This window comes from Macrobrachium nipponense, chromosome 19, assembly GCF_015104395.2.
Source record: "Macrobrachium nipponense isolate FS-2020 chromosome 19, ASM1510439v2, whole genome shotgun sequence".
Taxonomy (NCBI): domain Eukaryota; kingdom Metazoa; phylum Arthropoda; class Malacostraca; order Decapoda; family Palaemonidae; genus Macrobrachium; species Macrobrachium nipponense.
Window position 1 is genome coordinate 80,720,935 of NC_061088.1, and position 20,008 is coordinate 80,740,942.

At 35.5% G+C, this 20,008-nt stretch overlaps 2 protein-coding genes across 2 annotated transcripts; one reads left to right on the forward strand and one right to left on the reverse strand.

Annotated features, from left to right (window-relative positions):
- Window positions 1-290: 290 nt before the first annotated feature.
- LOC135218539 (uncharacterized) lies at window positions 291-2,645 on the reverse strand. The gene has a single exon (XM_064254914.1). It carries the CDS (start codon window positions 2,403-2,405, stop codon window positions 1,035-1,037), a length of 1,371 nt encoding a protein of 456 aa, XP_064110984.1. The 5' UTR covers window positions 2,406-2,645; the 3' UTR covers window positions 291-1,034.
- Window positions 2,646-4,602: 1,957 nt separating this feature from the next.
- On the forward strand, window positions 4,603-6,260 carry LOC135218546 (uncharacterized). Its single transcript, XM_064254926.1, has one exon. It carries the CDS (start codon window positions 4,842-4,844, stop codon window positions 6,213-6,215), a length of 1,374 nt encoding a protein of 457 aa, XP_064110996.1. The 5' UTR covers window positions 4,603-4,841; the 3' UTR covers window positions 6,216-6,260.
- Window positions 6,261-20,008: the final 13,748 nt, after the last annotated feature.

Below are 20,008 nucleotides of genomic sequence, written 5' to 3' on the forward strand. Positions count from 1 at the left end.
CATCAAGTCGGTTGTCTCTCTCTCTCTCTCTCTCTCTCTCTCTCTCTCTCTCTCTCTCTCTCCGGCTTTGATCCTGGAACAGGTATTAAGTCTTCGAAACATGTTTTTGAAAAGTTATTAATTTTTCAAAACAGACATTTGAAAAGGCATTAAGGAGAATCTTATTTTAAGATCTTTACTCACCGTCAGCTCATTTAACTTTTCTGTTTCATACCTCGAATCATTTCATGAATATGAGCAACAGAATTCAAACAGAGTTAGGGACATTAATTAAAAGAAAACAAAATATCTTAATTTTTAAATGTTTATTTCATAAGTAACAGAAAAAACCATTGAAAGCAATCATAAAAATGTGTATAAAGTGAAAATAATCATAAATAACAAGTGTGCATAGTCAGTCAACAAGAAGCAACAACAACTTAGAAAAATCAATGCAGCTAAAATAACTTCACAACCAACGTTCATCTTGTGTAGAAAAATAGATATCTAATCCGCTTTCATCATTGTGGAACAATATTAAATCTCACAGACAAATTCAAGAATCAATAAACTAATTAAGAATATATCTTAAAATGTTTCAAATTTCATTATCGTCCCTGAGGAGAGAAATCACAAGATAATGCTCATTATATTTAAAAACATAAGTATCTCTAATATGCATAGAGGAATATAATTTAAAATTGAAACTAGATATAATTATTACCATTAAAGATTAAGACTTTCCATACCAATATTCTTCTTTGAGAGCAATTATACTGATCAAGTATAAGAATAATTTCTTATCTTGGAATTCATTAAGACAGCTGTTTAAACACCTCCCCACTACAGTGATAACATATCGTCGATAAGATTACATCATAGAGTGCGGGGAATGGTTCCCGAAGATAAAACAATTAGAAAAGAGTCAAGATTTCTATAATAATAAAAAATAATTTACAGAAGGTAATTTTACACAGGTGATAAACGTAAACAACGCAAGATAATCACAGCATCAAACAAACTTTGTACTTTTGTCACTCAGAAAGGAAAATAAATCATAACTGGATTTTTTGACAGGTGAGGTAGAAGCCGTCATATCCTCTCCTGTCATCAATGATACACAGGTTGATGTTATTGATGGGAATGAACCCAAACTCCTTGTCTATGTAATCACTGTAGAGGATGGAGTTGAGGTATTTGCTTCTCCTCTCGCGAGCAATGACGCGGTTCACTTTCATAAGAGTCATGTGAGGAATAAAGTCGAAGTGGTTTGTGATGACTACTCCATCGATTTCCTCCAAAGACCGGTGGAGCATCTCCACCATCTTGGAAAAGGCTTCGGGCACCTCCAACTTACAGTAAAGGACCCTCGCCCCGAAGGTTGACAGACCTTTGGCGAAGATCTGGTTCTGCTTCTGATCAGCCACCAGTTCTTGAAGCTTTGGACGAAGAGCCTGCAAGAGCTCAATGAGCTCTGTCATGGCCTCTGGGTCGTCTATGCGAATCATGGCCAGAGTGACATGGAAGAGTTCTGTGGGCATTGCACAGCTCCTCAGCACTGGCTCTTGTTCTATAATGTTCTCCTGAACTTCCAGTGCAATGTTCTTCAACTCTTCATTATAGAGTCTGATGCAGAGGAAGTGGGAAGCTCGGAGTTGGTCGTACTCTTGTTTCTCAGCCTGAACAGCTTCTTTGATCGCAGCTGTGTCTCCTGTGCAGATGACAATGCCATCGTCGTCGGAATCAGAATCGTCAGTGTCGTAGGTCTGTCGCCTCCCCTCGACGTCTTCGTCAACTTCCAGCATCACATCCTGGATAGTGATGTTGCTTCCGGTGCTGCCGAAGACATTGTCCAGCCTTTCATTCTTGTCCCAGACTTTAACTCCTCTGTATTTGAAGTACTGGATCCTGTGTTGGGGAATGGCCAGCTGGTCAATGTCTACAGTAGCTAAATGTTCCCAAGTGAATGCAGTGAAAGGCTTCTCCACAACGCCCACGAATCGGTCCAGGTAGCCCACCACGAAATGCTCCTTCCTGAGATCGGAGTCCCACTGGATTCTCTTTCTGACGTCCCCAGCTGTCTTCATGGAAGGCTTCTTACCATGTTCTTCTTCTTCACTCTCCCTCTCGAGACGAGTTTTCTTCTTTTTACCGTTTTTCTTCTTCCTTTCTTCTTTCGGAGATCCCTTCTTCTCCTCCATTACGACCCCTCTCGGATGCAGGTTGAAGCAGTTCTCTCCGAAACGACATTTTCCCTCAAGGTAGAAAGCGCAGACCGATTTCTCACTGCTGCAGGTAGTGGAAGAAGGCTCCATAGCCATCTGCTCAGAGGACGTTACTTCTGTAGCAGAATCATAAGGTTCTCCCATGGCACCGGCTGCAGTTTCTTGGAGTGACGCAGAAGAGGATGTGACTTCAGTAGACATTTCGATCGATTCACAATCACTAGTCTCTGTAGTAGTAGTATTCAGATTGGCTGCGGAGACTTCTTTCACTGGAAGGTTTTCTTGTTTAAAGGTGTCTTTTGTCTCCGGGTATAGACTTTTACAAGAAGACCATAGAAATTAGGGGTAGGGGGTGGTTGTTGAGAGGAGGGGGGGAAATTAGCCACAGAAAAATCCCCTCTCAGATGTTTTAGAGGTGGATGTGCGCTTGAGTCACAAGATGTTGGCGGACTGCCGAGTCGGTTGCCTCACCGGGTTTATATTCCCGTCCACGATATTGACGTAGCGCTTCCCTTCTCTCGCAAGGTGGTGCAATAGCGTAATCTGCCGATATCCCTCATATGCTAACAGTAAACATAAGCATTATATATAATTATCTATATAGAATATAACTATTATATATATGTATGTATATGTATGTATGTATATATATGTGTGTGTATACATGTACATTTATCTATAAGCAGTAAGTATTGATATATATATATATATATATATATATATATATATATATATATATGTGTGTGTGTGTGTGTGTGTGTATATATATATATATATATATATATATATATATATAAATATAGTATATATATATATATATATATATATATATATATATATATATATATATATATCTATATATATTATATGTAGCATATATATATATATGTACCTATATATATATATATATATATAAATATATAGTATAGTATATATATATAATTCCACGTCGGTTTTTATTATAATTTCTGGAGAATGCAAAATAACAATATTAAAAGAAAACGGTGCTTGGAATTGTAAAGAATGTGATTGTGCCACGTTAAGCTTCAAGGAATATTTTCAAATTGTGTTTGATGTAATAAAGATATGTATGTCACACGGAAAATTTGTTGAGGAAATCGATAGATGCATTTGAATAATTATATCGATTGGGTAGTATTTGAGAATGTGATAAAAGCACGAAAGCACTGCCGTTCAGCCATATAGTACATGATATAATATATTCATACATACATACATATATGCCCACAGATATGCATGTATGATACAGACATACATACATACGTACACACGCAGATATGTATGTATGATACAGGACATACATACATAGTACACACGCAGATAGATATTTATATTACATATATATATATATGAGATATATAATATATATACATATATTATATAATATGATACATGCAAATATACATATGCACATAGATATGTATATTACATATAATATATTATATATATATATATATATATATATATATATATACATATATTATATATATATATAACATGCTATATATATATATATACATATATATATGATATCCATATATTATATATATACATACATGCATACATGTCTGTGTGCGAATGTATGTCTGCATGTATGTATGAACTATGTACGTACGTATCATATCAGGTAGATGAATGGACGAAATTGTTTTCGTGTTTTTGTCACATTCTTAATTACTCGTCAGTCATATAATCGTTCAAAAGCATTTATCTATTTCCTCAAAAAATTGTAAGTGATAAAATTTCTTATATATCGCGCACAAATTCGAAAACATTCATTGTGACTTAACATGACGCAATCACATTCTTATAACCTTTTCAAGCCGGAAGTGCTCGCTCGAGCCCCGTTTTCTATCAATATAGAATTTTCCATTCTCAAAATATACAGAAAAAATCAACTTGGAAAATAAGCTTTATCGGTACTAAATTTGAACAGCCTTATACTTCTCCAATATTGAGAAGTACTATGTCGGGATGAACTTGAAAGTTTAGAGATCAGTAAGTTATAACGGGATATAATTCTCTCAAACGAAGTTCCATTTGGATTGGTTAGCTGATAAAGTATATTAGGCACGTGGTTACTGATAATAATATGCAACATTTGGTTTACTTATCTTCTTTATCAGTATTTATCTTTTTGCCCATGATTTTCAACTTCTGAATCACACAAACACACACTTATATATATATATATATATATATATATATATATATATATATATATATATATACAATGCTTATGTCTACTGTTAGCATATGAGCGATATCGGCAGATTACGCTATTGCACCACCTTGCGAGAGAATGCAAAGCGCTACGTCAATAGCGGGGACGGGAATATAAACCCGGTGAGGCAACCGACTCGGCAGTCCGCCAACATCTTGTGACTCAAGCGCACATCCACCTCTAAAACATCTGAGAGGGGATTTTTCTGTAGCTAATTTCCCCCCTCCTCTCAACAACCACCCCCCAACCCTTAATTTCCATAGTCTTCTTGTAAAAGTCTTTACCCGGAGACAAAAGACACCTTTAAACAAGAAAACCTTCCAGTGAAAGAAGTCTCCGCAGCCAATCTGAATACTACTGCTACAGAGACTAGTGGTTGTGAATCGATAGAAATGTCTACTGAAGCCATATCCTCTTCTGCGTCAGTCCAGGAAACCGCAGCCGGTGCCATGGGAGAACCTTGTGATTCTGCTACAGAAGTAACGTCCTCTGGGCAGATGGCTATGGAGCCTTCTTCCACCAGCTGCTGCAGTGAGAAATCGGTCTGCACTTTCTACCTAGAGGGAAAATGTCGTTTTGGAGAGAACTGCTTCAACCTGCATCCGAGAGGGGTCGTAGTGGAGGAGAAGAAGAGTTCGCCGAAGGAGGAAAGGAAGAAGAAAAACGGTAAAAAGAAGAAAACTCGTCTGGAGTGGGAGAAAGAAGAAGAAGAAGAACCTGGTAAGAAGCCTTCCATGAAGACAGCTGGGGACGTCAGAAAGAGAATCCAGTGGGACTCCGATCTCAGGAAGGAGCATTTCGTGGTGGGCTACCTGGACCGATTCGTGGGCGTCGTGGAGAAGCCTTTCACTGCATTCACTTGGGAACATTTAGCTACTGTAGACATTGACCAGCTGGCCATTCCCCAACACAGGATCCAGTACTTCAAATACAGAGGAGTTAAAGTCTGGGACAAGAATGAAAGGCTGGACAATGTCTTCGGCAGCACCGGAAGCAACATCACTATCCAGGATGTGATGCTGGAAGTTGACGAAGACGTCGAGGGGAGGCGACAGACCTACGACACTGACGATTCTGATTCGGACGACGATGGAATTGTCATCTGCACAGGAGACACAGCTGCGATCAAAGAAGCTGTTCAGGCTGAGAAACAAGAGTACGACCAACTCCGAGCTTCCCACTTCCTCTGCATCAGACTCTATAATGAAGAGTTGAAGAACATTGCACTGGAAGTTCAGGAGAACATTATAGAACAAGAGCCAGTGCTGAGGAGCTGTGCAATGCCCACAGAACTCTTCCATGTCACTCTGGCTATGATTCGCATAGACGACCCAGAGGCCATGACAGAGCTCATTGAGCTCTTGCAGGCTCTTCGTCCAAAGCTTCAAGAATTGGTGGCTGATCAGAAGCAGAACCAGATCTTCGCCAAAGGTCTGTCAACCTTCGGGGCGAGAGTTCTATACTGTAAGTTGGAGGTGCCCGAAGCCTTTTCCAGGATGGTGGAGATGCTCCACCGGTCTTTGGAGGAGATAGAGGGAGTAGTCATCACAAACCACTTTGACTTTATTCCTCACATGACTCTGATGAAAGTGAACCGCGTCATTGCTCGCGAGAGGAGAAGCAAATACCTCAACTCCATCCTCTACAGTGATTACATAGACAAGGAGTTTGGGTTCATTCCCATCAATAACATCAACCTGTGTATCATTGATGACAGGAGAGGATATGACGGATTCTACCTCACCTGTCAAAAAATTCAGTTATGATTTATTTTCCTTTCTGAGTGACAAAAGTACAAAGTTTGTGTGATGCTGTGATTATCTTGCGTTGTTTACGTTTATCACATATGTAAAATTACATTCTGTAAATTATTTGTTATTATTATAGAAATCTTGGACTCTTTTCTAATTGCTTTATCTTCGGGAACCATTCCTCGCACTCTATGATGTAATCTTATCGACAATATGTTATCACTGTAATGGGGAGATGTTTAAACAGCTGTCTTAATAAATTCCAAGATAAGAAATTATTCTAATACTTGATCAGTATAATTGCTCTCAAAGAAGAATATTGGTATGGAAAGTCTTAATCTTTAATGGTAATAATTATATCTAGTTTCAATTTTAAATTATATTCCTCTATGCATATTAGAGATACTTATGTTTTTAAATATAATGAGCATTATCTTGTGATTTCTCTCCTCAGGGACGATAATGAAATTTGAAACATATAAAATCTCTTCATAAATAGTTGATTGCTTCTTGAATTTGTCTGTGAGATTGAATATTGTTCCACAATGAAGAAAGCGGATTAGATATCTATTTTTCTACACAAGATGAACAACATTGGTTGTGAAGTTGTTTTAGCCGCATTGATTTTTCTAAGTTGTTGTTGTTCTTGTTGACTGACTGTGCACACTTGTTATTTATTACTATTTTCACTTTGTACACATTTTTATGATTGCTTTCAATGGTTTTTTAATGTTATTTATGATATGAAAATTAAAAAATAAAATAATTTGAGTTCTTTTAATTAATGTATCTAATACCGTTTGTTTTCTGTTACTGATATTCATAAAATTATTGAAGATTGTAAATAGAAAAATTATGGCCGTATAGGTCACCTAAAACTGTCTACGGTCTTATAAACGTAAGAAATGAGAATCAAATGCTTAATAAGGTTTGGAAATAACACCATAGAGAACAGTGCCTCACAACAAGAGAGCGGAGAGAGAGAGAGAGAGAGAGAGAGAGAGGAAATCCAAGTTCAATTACAACAAAAATAAAACATCGGTAACGCACCCGAGTATATCTTTATTTAATGAGAATGAAGGATGATACCACAGAGAACAGACCTTAATAACACTAGGAAATATCGACACCAACAAAAATAAAACATGGGAAACGCAACCAAACATTTTCTCTAAGGTCGCGAAACTGCGGAAGAAAATGTGCAGATCGTAAGAAAACGCACCGAAGTGTGAAGGGGAAGGAAGACGCACGCATGCGCGTACACACACACACACACACACACACGCACACACATCCTCCCACGAGAACCCCAAAGCAAAACGTGAAAACAACACACAAATGGCGTTAAGTGTAAACAAGATGACATAAGCGGAGAGAAGGAGGAGGAGGAGGAGGTTCATCTACAACACAGCAAAAGAGATTTACGTAACCAACGCACCCCTCCTCCTCCCCCCCTGGACCACCACCCCCCCCCCCCCCCCACAAAAAAAAAAAAACTTAATGCCCCAAGTTTCGTAAATTTGTCCTCATTTGCGTCTGAAGGATGAAGGTTTATTTGCACCATGAAGCCGACATCTCTCACGTAGAATGCAAAACAAGCAAAACTTGCTTCTCACACGAAAAGCAGGATGATGCTTTGAAAGCACCTGTAGGGTCCTTTTATTCATCCTCGCCAGTCTTGTGCAGTTTCTTAAATATACCCCCAGTAAACACCCAAGAATCCAAATCGTACGAGATTCCGTGATGAGGTTCTCGGAATACGGGGCACCGCTTTCAAAACTCGTTAATAAACATCTAAACATCACTAGACTCATTTGCAGGGCATTTTCGAAGTCAAAGAACTCACCAGTTCTTTCGACTTAGAAAAAAAAAAACGTCTAAAATGAGGAAATGAACTGTAACTAAAAAAGAATTATTTCCTTTTTTAAATTGGATACAAACGGATCGGCGCAAATAGGTAGAAACACACAGGCATACAAAATTTTATAGTTTATATATATATATATATATATATATATATATATATATATATATATATATATATATATATATATATATTCTATATATATAAAATTTTGTGTGTGCGTGTGTGTGTGTATACCTATTTCTGCCGATCTGTTTATATGCAATTTGAAAAAGGAAATAATTCCTTTTTAGTTAAAGTTCATTTCCACATCGTTGACGTGAAATTATTCAAGCTAACAAAGAATGTGGTGTTCATTAAAAAGAAGTAACAGAAGGTAAAGGGAAATATAGAAAGAGGAGATCAGTTTTTTATAAAAACAGATATAACAACAAATTAATAAATAAATGATAATAAATAATGTATTGCTGTTTTCGTATAAGAGTTGTTAGTTATCCAGAACATTGAATCAGTGGAAATTTAATGTTTGAGGAAGGTTATTTATGTCGGTTTTACTATATTTTTACGTATTTGATTATTTTATATGTTGTTTTAAGTGCAAATTATATATATATATATATATATATATATATATATATATATATTTATAATGTTTAAATAAAAATAGTGTGTTGTATGTTAATCATCTTCTTTTATCGTGTATTTAGATTATTCTCATCGTGAAACTGAGTATTGTGGATTTAATAATAATAATAATAATAATAATAATAATAATAATAATAATAATATAATAATTAATAATTATTATTATTATTATTATTATTATTATTATTATTATTATTATTATTATTATTATTATTATTATTATTATTACTATATTTTGCTTCACCTCAGTTAACATTATACCTATTATTAAACTCAATTTTTAATGCATTTCTTTATTCATACTCAAACAAGTATACCATGTTTGTTTCTATGGGGAAAAGAAACTTGCTCCTCTCTCAAATTGAAAACGATAAGTATTGGGAAGTCCTAAGAAAAGAACAGTTTACTCATTGCTGGTGTCACATCCTCAGAGAATATTAGAAAAAAAAAGCGGATATCTTGTCTTAGACGCACTTAAAAGTCCGGTATACGCGTATAGTATCTATACGCGTCTATTTGTAATAGCGTATTCCGTGGTATTTTTTTTTAGCTGTTCTTTTCTTAGGAATTCCCAATACTAATCGTTTTCAATTTGAGAGAAGAGCAAGTTTCTTGTCTCCATAGGAACAAACATGGTATACTTGTTTGTGTATGAATGAAAAACATGCATTAAAAATTGAGTTTAATAGGTATAATATTCACTGAGGTGAACCAGATATAATAATAATAATAATAATAATAATAATAATAATAATAATAATAATAATAATAATAATAATAATAATAATAATTAATTATTATTATTATTATTATTATTATTATATTATTATTATTTTTATTATTATTATATTATTATTATTATTATTATTATTATTATTATTATTATTGTTATTATTAAATACACATCACTCAGTTTCACTAAGAGAATAATCTAAATACACGATAAAAGAAGATGATTAAACATAGAACACACTATTTTTATTTAAACATTTATATATATATTATATATATATATATATATATATATATATATAAAAATATATATTAAATATAAAACACTTTGCACTTAAAACAACCTATAAAATAATCAAATACGTAAAAATATAGTAAAACATACATTAATAATCTTCCTCAAACATTAAATTTTCACTGACGCTATGTTCTGGATAACTAACAACTCTTATACGAAAACAGCAATACATTTACTTATTTAACATTTATTTGTTAATTTCTTGTTATATCTTTTTTTATAAAAACTGATCTCTTTCTGTATTTCCCATAATAATAATAATAATAATAATAATAATAATAATAATAATAATAATAATAAAATAATAATAACAATAATAATAATAATAATAGGGTATTTTCATCCTTTAATGTATGACCAACATAAATTCTAACCTACAGAACATATGGTTATGTAACAGGAGTTCAAGATAGTGCTGGCACAAGGCCACCTCTGGTAACCAGTAAGTACAGAGAGTTTAAGAAAATGTAACAGGACTTCAAGATAGTGCTGGCACAAGGCCACCTCTGGTAACCAGTAGTACAGAGAGTCTCTGTGGGGGTGTTTTATAGGGTAACATCCGGCACATCAACTGGTTACTCTTACTGATGAGCATAAGTGGGTCAGTCGCCTTTGAAAGCACAGATCGGAGAGCGAATGTAGAGCGAATGTGGAGCGACTTCCAACCGGTGAGGAAGCGAGCGGGACAGCGGTTGACTACAGCGGATTCGACGGATAATGACGGTGACGAGATAAACCGTCACAAGAACTAAAAACAACGGCAGCAATGCAATCGTTATATAATACACGTGTATATATATATATATATATATATATATATATATATAGATATATATATATATATATATATATCTATATATATATATATATATATATATATATATATATATATATATATCTCTCTCTCTCTCTCTCTCTCTCTCTCTCTCTCTCTCTCTCTCTCAACTCCGCGGAATTTTCTCTTACTGTGGAATACAGAGTATGTGGTGTGTACTCGTATACTGCAAGGGGTGTAGTTAAGTAAAAGCTTAAAAAACACAGGAACTGTGTAAGGGTCCATTGTGCAATATGCCATTGACCACATGTTAATTCTTAAAGGTGCTCCCTGTTAAGAGTTTTGTTAAAAAAATTTTTACTATTAAAAAAGCATAATATTACCACTATCTCATAAGGAAAGAGGAATAACTGCAATAAGCAATATAATCTTATTTCAACCGTATTCAACACTGCAGTTGAATACCATTACTGCAGCGTTTGACTGATTACAAACCTTCAAACTAGCACAACCAAAGCAAGAAGGTGGTTAGCGGAGAGATAAATAAAGCCTTGGGTTCATTAACCCTTCAATTTGATAATCATGTGCCCTGACATCAATTCTCAGGTTTACAAGAGATCTGCAGGTAACAGTGTTTGAGATCATGACAAAAACACCAGTCTTTTTCGCATTTCAAATTTGTTACCTTGAAAATGAGGTCGAGTTCCATCAAAATACTAAAATAATACCGTAATAATCAAACTCTCAGGACTTGCCAATTAATTCGTGTGCTAATTATAATAATCGCAAATCAATTAGCAGCCACTCGGTACAAGCTTATGACACCAGATCCATTATTTGCCCCGAAAGGAAGTGACCTCATTAAGGCGACACAACTATACCAGGTCATTCCCGGATCACATCTACATAACTAAGTCATTTGCGTCCCTCTTGTCATTAATGGACTTGCGTGTGAGAGAACACTGCGTTTGCATAGCCTTACGCAACAATTCAGCAACATTATTTCAGATGACACGAGATTAATTATACTTCCTTTCCGTCTATGAAAAAAAAAAATATGGGTCTCATTCTGTCGGTTATGTGTTCGAGTATTTCGTAACCAAATTCATTATAACTTTTAATATAGATAAATAAGTGCCATCAATTTCGATTCTTAAAATTTGGGGAAGTGGATATTATATCCAGCGCAATTTTTTTTATCTCGACTGTAATTCCATAATCAATCTGGTTTGGTTGCGACAGACCATCTCTCACTTTTCTCCAACAAACAGAAGGAAATACGAGCTGCTGCGTGTTACGTCAGCAATCGTAAGTTCATTACCGTAGCGAATTCGAAATTCGCATATTGAATGCCAGCTCATTATTTACTAATAATGCGAATATCATTTGGACGACCTTATTATCATCATCTTCGCATCATAAAGATGGCAATTAAGGACTGCAACATCGCCCATTTATTTTCGTGGTACCCATCACCTTACTCGGCACTGAGGAGGGTGGTGGGGCAGTGGGGGTGTGGGGGGGGATGTAGTACCGTCAGTACACCTCACACGGTGTAATGTAGGCATTACATAAGATTCTTTGTAGCTTCCCTCCGGCCCCTAACTGCAACCCCCTTCTTTCAATTTGCTGTACCTCCTTTTATATTCGCTCTTTTCCCTCTTAACCCTCCCCTAACATTTGTTTCTTAGAGCAACTGCGAGGCTTTCCTCCTGTTACACCTGTCAGACCACCTAGACTCTCAATTTTCCTTTCAGCGCTGAATGAGCTCAGACGTCCCAGCGTTTGGTCTTTGGCATAAACCTTAAATTCCAGCAACCTAATACTAGGCAACAACAGAAAACACAATAAATATATAAGGAATTAAAACAGAAGGCGGCGGGCGGGGGCGGAGGAGGGGGAGGGGAGTTACAAGGTCATCCCAGGTGAAGTGGGTATATGGCTGTAAGTTACGACGGGGCGGAGAATAACCTTAGCCGCCGCCGCCTACTTATTTTTTTTTTCCTTCGAAGCAAATTATCGCTCCCTTATGCCTGGCAATTATTAAAGGAAGGTAATGCGAAGGTCGCTGCCGAGGGCTCCTTCAGGATGTGGTAGGAGCCGCGATAACTAATGGGCAGGAAGGTATACACAATAAAGACGAGTGGTACACGGCGCACCTCGCTTCAAATGATTGGAGCTGAGGGCGCGATCTTCCGGTTTTGAATTGTGTTTCGTACTAAGCGTGCACAAACACACGCGCACACACACACACAAACATATATATATATATATATATATATATATATATATATATATATAATATATATATATATATATATATATATGCAACCCCCTGGCCTCAGTAGTTTTGATTTATTTAAAGTTAAAAGTAGCCATGATCTAACGGTGCCAGCAACACAGGCCACCAACGGGCCGTGGCTCTTGAGAGTTTCATGGCCCCAGGCTGTGAATTTCGTACAGCATTATATAATAAGCTGTACAGAAAACTCGGCGAATTTTTTTAGATGTTTTCTGTGATATTCAAGTCCAGGGATTTTCTTTTACAACTTCCAGAAAGAAATATATATATATATATATATATTATATATATATATATATATATGTGTGTGTGTGTGTGTGTATATATATATACATATATATAGTCCAGCGATGGAAGAACAATAGATCCAGAAGATATGGAATAAACATATACTTTTGTGGTAGCATTACCGAACATGAAAATTCGTGTATTTGCAACAACGTAAGATTGAAGTAGAGGATGAAACCAAAGACTGTCAAGAGTCAAGCATTGAAGAGTCACTTAAGTTCAACGTCGTCATTAACCAACTAAAAACCTCTCTATTAAATGGAAGCAGCCGTTCTTGTATTAAGTGAGTCTCTTCAAAAGCAGTTGCATCCGCTGATCACTTCCGAACTTGCAAGACGAAAGGCAACGAAGGTGATAAGTAAGTACCCTCTTGCACCACCAGAAATGATACACGTCTGTGCTCACTGGAAACACCATCAATGAAACGCAATAAAATAAAAATTTTGTTAGTCTTTCTATTGATTTCTCCGTTTAGTTTTGATCACAATCGCATTACTTTGTTTGTACCAATATTCGAAAGTTAATTCATGTAATCATTTGCTCACTGAAAACGCCACTAACATAAGCTCATTTCAGGGCAGTAAAAAAATATAGTCTTCCCATTGTTTTCTCAGTTCAGTTTTGCTCACAATAATCAAATGAAAAATGTTTAATTGCATTGTTTTGTTGGTGCAAATAATCGAAAAGTTAAGACAATCATTTCCTCACTGAAATCACCGTCAACAAAAACTTTTTCCTTTTCTGGGCAGAATATTCAGATTCCTGCAGCCTTTCTACTGCTTTCAAGAAGTTCAGGTTTGCTGACAATAACTAACTGATTTCTATCTAATTGCGTTGCTTTGTTGGTGCCAATACTCAAAAGTTCAGGCAGATGACTGAAGCTAGTTTAAAAGATTCACTATCTTACTAGTCATAAACATTAATATCATTATTGTTGTCCGAATTAGCCTCTATATTTGGAGCTTATCTCCAGGAAGTATAGGAAGAAAGACTAAAATTCTAACCCATAATTACAATACACCAATAAATAAATTAATTAAAACAGAAACAGCCCGCATGAGTAGAAAGCTCTGTAGTTGAAGAAGTAAGCATTATAACTCTTGAGATAGCTTCCAATCATGCAGATGGGCAAGAATAACATATATTCGAAAGTACTTGTAACATACAGTGTCAACGTTCCATCGGCCTTAAATAAAAGGTGCACTTTCAAACGTGTCAATTTCGCAACTATATTGCAAGCGTCTTTTTCAATCGCTTCGAAGCACAGACAGGAATTCGAGTTTAGTTGTAACAATGAAGTACAGGTAAAAAAGTTAATAAAGAACTTCTGACACACATTATTAAACAATCTAAAGAAAGAGAGAGAGAGGAGAAGAGAGAGTGGAGAAGTGGAGAGACGAGAGAGAGAGAGAGAGAGTTGGATGTAGGTGTTCGGCCCATTTAAATTAAACGACCACCCTTTTAAAATTAAAAACATCTAGCGATAAAAGAGAGAGAGAGAGAGAGAGAGAGAGAGAGAGAGAGAGAGAATTGGATGTATAGGTGAAAAGTACCATTTTGTTTAAAAACATACCTTATAAAAAAATTTAATGAATATCGTCCAAACGTTGAAAGAGAGAATAGAGAAGGGAGAGGAAGAGGAGAGAGAAGAGAGATAGAGAGAGAGTTTGGATTGTTAGGTGAAAATGGAAAGAGGTCCAATTATTAAAACAATACCTTTTAAAATTAAGAACAATCTAGCGATTAAAAGAGGAGGAGAGCGAGAAGAGAGAGTAGAAGAATGAAAAAGTGAGAGAGAGAGGATGAGAGAGAGAGAGAGGCGAATAGAGTTGGATGTAGGGTTTGTTAGACCCCATAGTTTAAACGCACCACCTTTTAAAATTAAAAACATGACTAGCCGATAAAATACAGATGAGAGAGGAGGAAGATAGAGAGAGAGACGAGAGAGAGAGAGAAGAATTGGGATTTGTTAAGGTTGAAGGGAAAAAGTTCATTCTAAACATACATTATAAAGAATTATTAACATCTCCAAACGTTGAGAGAGAGAGAGCGAGAGAGAGAGAGAGAGAGAGAGAGAGAGAGAGAGAGAGAGAGAGTTGGAGGATGTAGGTGAAAGGTCCAATCTTATAAAATTAAGAACATCTAGCGATAAAAGAGAGAGAGAGAGAGAGAGAGAGAGAGAGAGAGAGAGAGAGAGAATACTACACGAACGCGAGTCAAATGATAAAAGATTCTATTTCAGCTCACAATTCAACGGACGAAGAACTATTTCGCGGTACAATGAGGAATTATCTTGACCCGGTTGTTTGACGTTTGATAAGCCACGGTTTGCAATACCTGCGATTGTCGCAAATGATCAACACATCATTGCATCTTTTGCCAAATTAAGCATCCGTCTTGATACTGAACAATCGACACGATTTAAAAGGTTTAAGGGTCGTAATTATATATATATATATATATATATATATATATATATTATATATATATATATATATATTCTATATATATATATATGATCTATATATATATATATATATATATATAATATATATATATATATATATATATAGTGTCTTTGTGTGTACATCATTCTTTCTTTCAACTAAACAAACAAACGGTATCCTGCTACCCCATGATGTCACCTCACGATACGTAGTAGTACATTTACAATACCACGCAATACCAGCGTCACAATCTCGCACTCGACGTCACGGCATCAGCCATGGCGTAACTCTTGTACCTCCTCGATAGTTCGACCAGATGGTGGAATCAGTCAGGGAAGTTGGTGGTTGGCGTCAGAGGATTCGTTTTTAGCAAAAGTAAGCGTAGACTGAGTTTCATAGAATTACATTATCAAAAGCAAGCTGGAATATACCGTCACGCCCACTGACCTTGATTCATTAATTATTATCTCGTGCTTCTAGGAAAATGTTCTTATTTATCTGCTTCTCGTTCATTTTTCTTTACGAGTTTATATGTAAGTAAACATAAGGAATATCATTATTGTCTGTCTGTCTGTCTGTCTCTCTCTCTCTCTCTCTATGTATGTATGTATGTATGTATATATGTATGTATGTATGTATGTATGTATATATAAAATATACATATATACATATATATAAATATGTATATTTGTATGTACGTATATATATATATATATATATATATATATATATATATATATGTAGGTATACTTGAGTATGTTTATTTGTAAATTCATGTGGTTGCATTTATAATAGCGAGGCTTTAATCCTATAAGTAATGGCTATTCATTCATGTGTTCCCCACTTGACACCAAAGTAACTGATAAAACAAATCTGTAAAAGTGCAGTGAACCTAAAGCCACTTACAACAGAGTGCAAAAACTTAGTTGCAATCCATCAGAAATAGAGACCTTTTTTTTTGTTGGAATAAAACTTTACTTGGGAATAACACGAATACAATTATAATCCCAGTTCAATTTTTTTAATTTTATCTTTTTCATACTATGTTTTTCCTTCGTCATTAGATATCAGTTTTTATTATTTTTCTTACTATTTTTTATGGCTTCAAGTCCGGGCAATAAGGAATCATCTTTTCCCATTTATCCTGTTTCAAATATAAAAAAAGTTGTATAGACAAATAACGTAAAAATTAAAACAATACTAATCTGCTTATAATATCTTTAATACACTTTGCTTTTCCTTCGTCATTAGATATCAGTTTTTATACTTTTTCTTACTATTTTTTTATGCCTTCAAGTTTATCCAGTTTTAAAATATAAAAAAAAACGTTTATAGACGAATAACGTAAAAGAAAAATCATAATAATCTGCTTATACGTCTCCCTGTGATTACAACGGTTTAGATATATTAACAAGGATTTGTATCGAACAAAGTTGGTCTCAGAATTTTCCTAAAGGTACATTTAGCAAAATATCACCACACAGATATTTGGTTACTAACTTTCTCAGCCTCATTTTATAAAAAAAATTAATATAAAATAAATAAAATAAATAAACTATGGCTTCTAAAATCCACTGTAGATGCAAAGGAAGTCTTTGAGAGACCGATAAAAAGAGCAAGTGTGACGATCTCACACTACTATTGTTTTTATCTTTATCTGACATTCCATCCATCTCTCTCTCTCTCTCTCTCTCTCTCTCTCTCTCTCTTCGTGCTGTTATACTTTCCTGCTGTCTCCCCAGACATGCTCTTATACCCTTGTAAATTCGCCACATTAAGACGATGAATTAGGGACTCGACCATCCTGACCCTCTGCATTCACTCGAACTATGGAGCAGATCCTTAGTACCCTTTTTTCGAGTGGCTCTCTCTCACTCACTCTCTCTCTCTCTCTCTCTCTCTCTTTGTCAGCCTTCCGGAAGGACGTATATATATATACACATATGTCATCTCATACTAATGGAACATCCGATGTGATCTCTTCTTCTCTCGGTCACACGGGAACCTCCTGTCTATTGCGAGCATCTTGTTGTCAATTATTTTCTTATTAATGTGCATTGTGCATGTCATTAGTTTTTACACACACCAAACACACACACACACACACATATAGTATATATATATATATATATATATTATATATATATATATATATATATATAATTTTGCTTATGTGTTTCATATACATATATAATCTTATTAATCTTCTTAGGACATATGATCAGCATATGTACATGCATAATACAAGCATAAACATATGTATATTATGCATATAAGTAAAAAATCACACATTACTAACGAATTCCCTTTACCATATATACAGTAGTTCCCTTTAGGTATAAGTTATGCTCCAGCTTGAATGAAATCTGTATTTTAAAAAGGTTATTGACATTTGAGCAGTGGTTCGAAATTCAGTCCGCCTCTGTCGGGAATCGAACCCATCTATTCCTTCCTGGTAAAGAAAGTGTTCTAAAAACAACTTCAATATTTGCATGTACATATGTACACCAATATCAATTTAAAGTCAACAGATTCGAAGACAGGTCGGCAGCGTGACCTAGTTGCGATTTCTCGGGTTGCGGGTTCGACCCCCGCTAACGGGTGTCAGAATTGTTTCATATTTCTCGCATTTGGATCTCAGGCTTTGTAGTGACGAGCGTATCCAAAAAGTGTAAAATATTCGAGGAGTTAAGAGGGCATTGTGGGCTATTACAATTAAAATTACATACGTACCTGGTAAAAAGTGTCCAGTAGATTCTATACACGAGGCAAAACTTTCCTTAAAATAACAGAGGGCCCATAGAATGGCGTTTGGAAAAACAAATAAACTTGTAATGAAATCTAATGCTGAACATAAAAGCAAGTACTGACTATATATATATATATAAAGGTATAAGCCACAAATTAAAATTAACAACGGAGTTTCTGCGAGATCTTTCGACTCAACGTCCTTTACTCAGCAGAGTCGAAAGATCTTGCAGCTACTCCGTTGTTTATTTTTCCTTCGTGGCTTATACCTTTATTTACGGATTTATCACGTTCCAAACTTTCGTGATTCAGTTATATATATATATTTAAAATATATTATCTATTATAATATAGTATATATATAATATATATATGTATTATGTTGACCTCGTCGTGATTATAGTATCGCGGGTTCGTTTCCCGCTACTGGACATCAGAATTTCTTCATATATCTTGCACTTGGATCCTAAGGCTTCGTAGTGAGGAGCGTATAAAGAAAAATAAGAGGGCATTATGGACTTTTATATATATATATATCTAATAAAAGGAGCCCATAAAACATATATATATATATATATATATATATATATATTTTATATATATATATATATATATACCAGTGACCACATTCTTCACTGAGGAGGAGGGAAACAGAGGAGAACCCAGGAGCAACGCCCCAAAGGACCTTGTCTGGTATTTTTATTAACACCCAGCTGAGCCCCATTCGATCCTGCGACGAGGATCAGCCGATAATGGTCATAAAAGCCATTTCTATTGGACGGCAGTTTAAGGAGGAGGAGGAGGAGGAGGAGGAGGAGGAGGAGGAGGAGGACAGCCAAGCGGTCTATTGACCCAATAGAAAGCTATTCATTTCTTTTGTGCTTTCGAGTTTCGACGACTTTTTTTTGTTTTGTGCTTTTACTTCGTTTTCGCCAGTAGCCTCCGCTTTTGGTCTTTATTATTTTTTCACTTAATCGCCGACATCTAGAGCTTCGAGTTTCTGTCACTGTGGGACGTGTGGGTAGTTTTATTTTAATTTTTGTAAGTAGGTAGCTTTTTTTTGGGGGGGGTGGGGGCGTTGTAAAAAATCACTTTCCTTATTCTCAGAAGGAAAACTTAATACGTCAAAAGAATTCATTAAAAAAGAAATTTAATTCTTGTCAATAATGCAAGCAATCTGAGTCCGAGCAAGGGACCAATGAACACCAGTTTAGACGATAGCAGCAACTTCGTTATTAGCAAAAAAAAAAAATCGTTCACAAATTACATGCGTTAGAACACACTTCTGCGGGCTGCGCTATGAGCAAGAGCCCGTGCTGGCATAAGGTGCTGTTCCATGAGATCAAAATAATGATATATCTGACTATTTTTACAGAGATTAAAATATGAGGAAGTTTCTTTTTAATTTTGTGCCTATATCACAACAAGCAAAAACTGCGTCGAAGTTTCTTCAGCGCAATCGAATTTTCTGTACAGCGTATAATGCTGTATAATGCCACTGCTCATGAAAATCTCGGCCACGGACCATGAAACTTTCAGCCAAAGCCTGGTGGTGGCCTGTGTTGTAGGTGCCAGACGCACGATCAATGCTAACTTTAAATAAATGAAAAACCGTTTTCGTAGATATAATCAATCAATGAATTGGTTTAACCCTGTTCAGAAACCAGAGCTGAAAACAATCCATTATTTCCAGATATATAAACAATGTA

Excerpts from the sequence above, each read along its gene's own strand:
- LOC135218546 (XM_064254926.1), top strand. The coding sequence starts at position 4,842 with ATGTCTACTGAAGCCATATCCTCTTCTGCGTCAGTCCAGGAAACCGCA.
- LOC135218539 (XM_064254914.1), bottom strand. The coding sequence starts at position 2,405 with ATGTCTACTGAAGTCACATCCTCTTCTGCGTCACTCCAAGAAACTGCA.